Raw genomic sequence first — 2,267 nt, forward strand, 5'->3', positions numbered from 1 at the left:
TGGAGGTGGTGGTGATGGTGGTGGTGGTGATGGTGGTAGTAGTGGTGGTGGTGGTGATGGTGGAGGTGGTGGTGATGGTGGTGATGGTGATGGTGGTGGTGGTGGTAGTGGTGTGTGTATGTGTACAATGGCCTTGCCATGAAGATGGGTGAGGAAGACTCCAGCTGTTCCAGCAGCCTGATCCTGTGTTTGTTTTCTCTCCAGAGTGTGGAAATGGCCATGGGAAGAGCCTGCACCACCAGGAGCATCTGCCTCACACTAACACCCAGATCGCTGTGGTCACCGAGGGGACACCTCCAACTACAAGCACCCCTGCACAGATGCAGAGTACCCAGCAGTCCACTTTCCCATCCGGAGCACTGTCTTTGAACAAAGGGGCCACCCACCACAGTAAGACCAGAGCTCTCACCTCAGGCTATGACCCGGAAGCTAGACTGGAGGCTGAGGCAAATAAAAACCAGCAAGAGGACAAACAGCAAGAAGGAAAACCAGGAGCCTCAGCTGGCAAAGCAGCCTTGGTGCCAGTGCTGTCCCTCCTGGCCATCGTTTTCCTTCTCACGGCAGCCATGGCCTATGTGCTGTGCAGCAGGAGAGACAGGCAGCGGAGAGATGCAGGTAAAGAGACTCCTCACCTCCAGGGCCCTAGAGACGTCCTGGTAAGGGTCCTGCCCTGGTAGCGGGTAACAGAGGTGGACAGTAAGGCTGTCGGCACCAGGGGCCATGAGGGTCTTAGGGTTGACTAACATCTGGGAGTCTTGACTCCCCGCTTCAGTTCACGTCTGCCTCAGTTCTCCATCTCCCAGCTCACCCACCACTTTCTTTCTACTCTCTAGATCTGCAGCTCGATTATACACTTGTGAACTCTAGTGTCTGAAGCAGGACTGGGGCTTTGGAGAGAAGACGCGGGAGAGAGATGGCAGGCTGGGCTCCGTCAGTGAACTGGACCTTCACTCGTTCTTTCACGTCATAAGCCTGGGCAGCTTTGAGCTGCTGATTCTCTGCCTCTCCATGCTAGGCTCTGGGATTGCAGACATACACATCTGCCCTAATTCACTGCTGTATATAACGCATTTAGAACTTTAGTTTGCTTAGGGAGGATCTTACTTAGTCCAAGTCGGCCTCAAATTCCCTATGTGTCTGAGGATGACTGAGTCTCCTGCCTCCACTTCCATAGTGCTGGATTACACACTTGCTAAACACTTTTTTTAAGGATTTAACTTTATGTGCATTGGTGTGAAGGTGTCAGATCTCGTGGAACTGCATTTTCAGACACTTGCGAGCTGCCACGTGGGTGCTGGGAACTGAACCCGGGTCCTCTGGAAGAGCAGTCAGTGCTCTTAACCGCTGAGCCATCTCTTCAGCCCCAACACTTTTTTTTTTTTTTTTTGAGACAGTATTTCACTATTCTCCCCTGGCTGTCCTAGAACTCAGAAAGATCTGCCTGCCTCTGCAGTGTTGGGATTAAAGAACTTCACCTGGCCCTTAGGAAATGTTTTGTTTTCTGGGGTTTTTTGAGACAAGATTTTCCTCTGTGTAACAGCCCTAGTTGTCCTGAAACTAGCTCTTGTAGACCAGGCCTTGAACTCACAGAGATCTGCTTGCTTCTGCCTCCAGATTGCTAGGATTAAAGGCATGCCTAACCGCCACCTGGCTTTGACTTGGTTTTCTTGAGACAGGGTTTTTCTGTGTAACAGCTCTGGCTGTCCTGGAACTCACTCTATAGACCAGGCTTGGTCTCAAACTCACAGGGATCCACCTGCCTCTGCCTCTCGAGTGCTGGGAATAAGGTGTGCATCACTCTTAATGATTAATAACATGAGCAGCCCTACTGGCCCTGGTCCTCCCCCTGTTGCTAATAAAATGTAATACTCTAAACCATGTGGTCTAGAGGTATGGCCATTGGTAGAGTGCCTGTCTAGGATGCGTAAAGTTCGAAGTTCAACTCTCCTGCTACCAATAAATTAATTTTTTAAAATGTCTGCTTTTTACATTGTATAACAATAAACTAGAAAATCTATGGTTTTAACTATAAAAAATGCTTTAGAGCTGGACGGTGGTGGCGCACGCCTTTAATCCCAGCACTTGGGAGGCAGAGGCAGGTGGATCTCTGTGAGTTCGAGACCAACCTGGTCTACAAGAGCTAGTTCCAGGATAGGCTCCAAAACCACAGAGAAACCCTGTCTTGAAAAACAAAAAAAAAAACCAAACAAACAAACAAAAAAAAGCTTTAGAATTAGTGGCTGAGGGCTGGAGGGAGGACTTAGCAG

The 2,267-nt window shown here is 49.6% G+C and overlaps 1 protein-coding gene across 1 annotated transcript in view; it reads left to right on the forward strand.

Moving 5' to 3' along the window:
- Cxcl16 (C-X-C motif chemokine ligand 16) overlaps positions 1-1,979 on the forward strand; it is a 4,338-nt gene extending 2,359 nt beyond the window's left edge. The window contains exons 4-5 of the mRNA XM_050162654.1: positions 205-615; positions 834-1,979. Coding sequence (XP_050018611.1) covers positions 205-615; positions 834-874 — 452 coding nt within the window. The 3' untranslated portion in view covers positions 875-1,979. The remainder of the gene's footprint in view (positions 1-204; positions 616-833) is intronic.
- Positions 1,980-2,267: the final 288 nt, after the last annotated feature.

Source organism: Alexandromys fortis, unplaced genomic scaffold (assembly GCF_014885135.2).
Source record: "Alexandromys fortis isolate MF-2015 unplaced genomic scaffold, M_Fortis_MF-2015_v1.1 scaffold_84, whole genome shotgun sequence".
Lineage (NCBI taxonomy): Eukaryota > Metazoa > Chordata > Mammalia > Rodentia > Cricetidae > Alexandromys > Alexandromys fortis.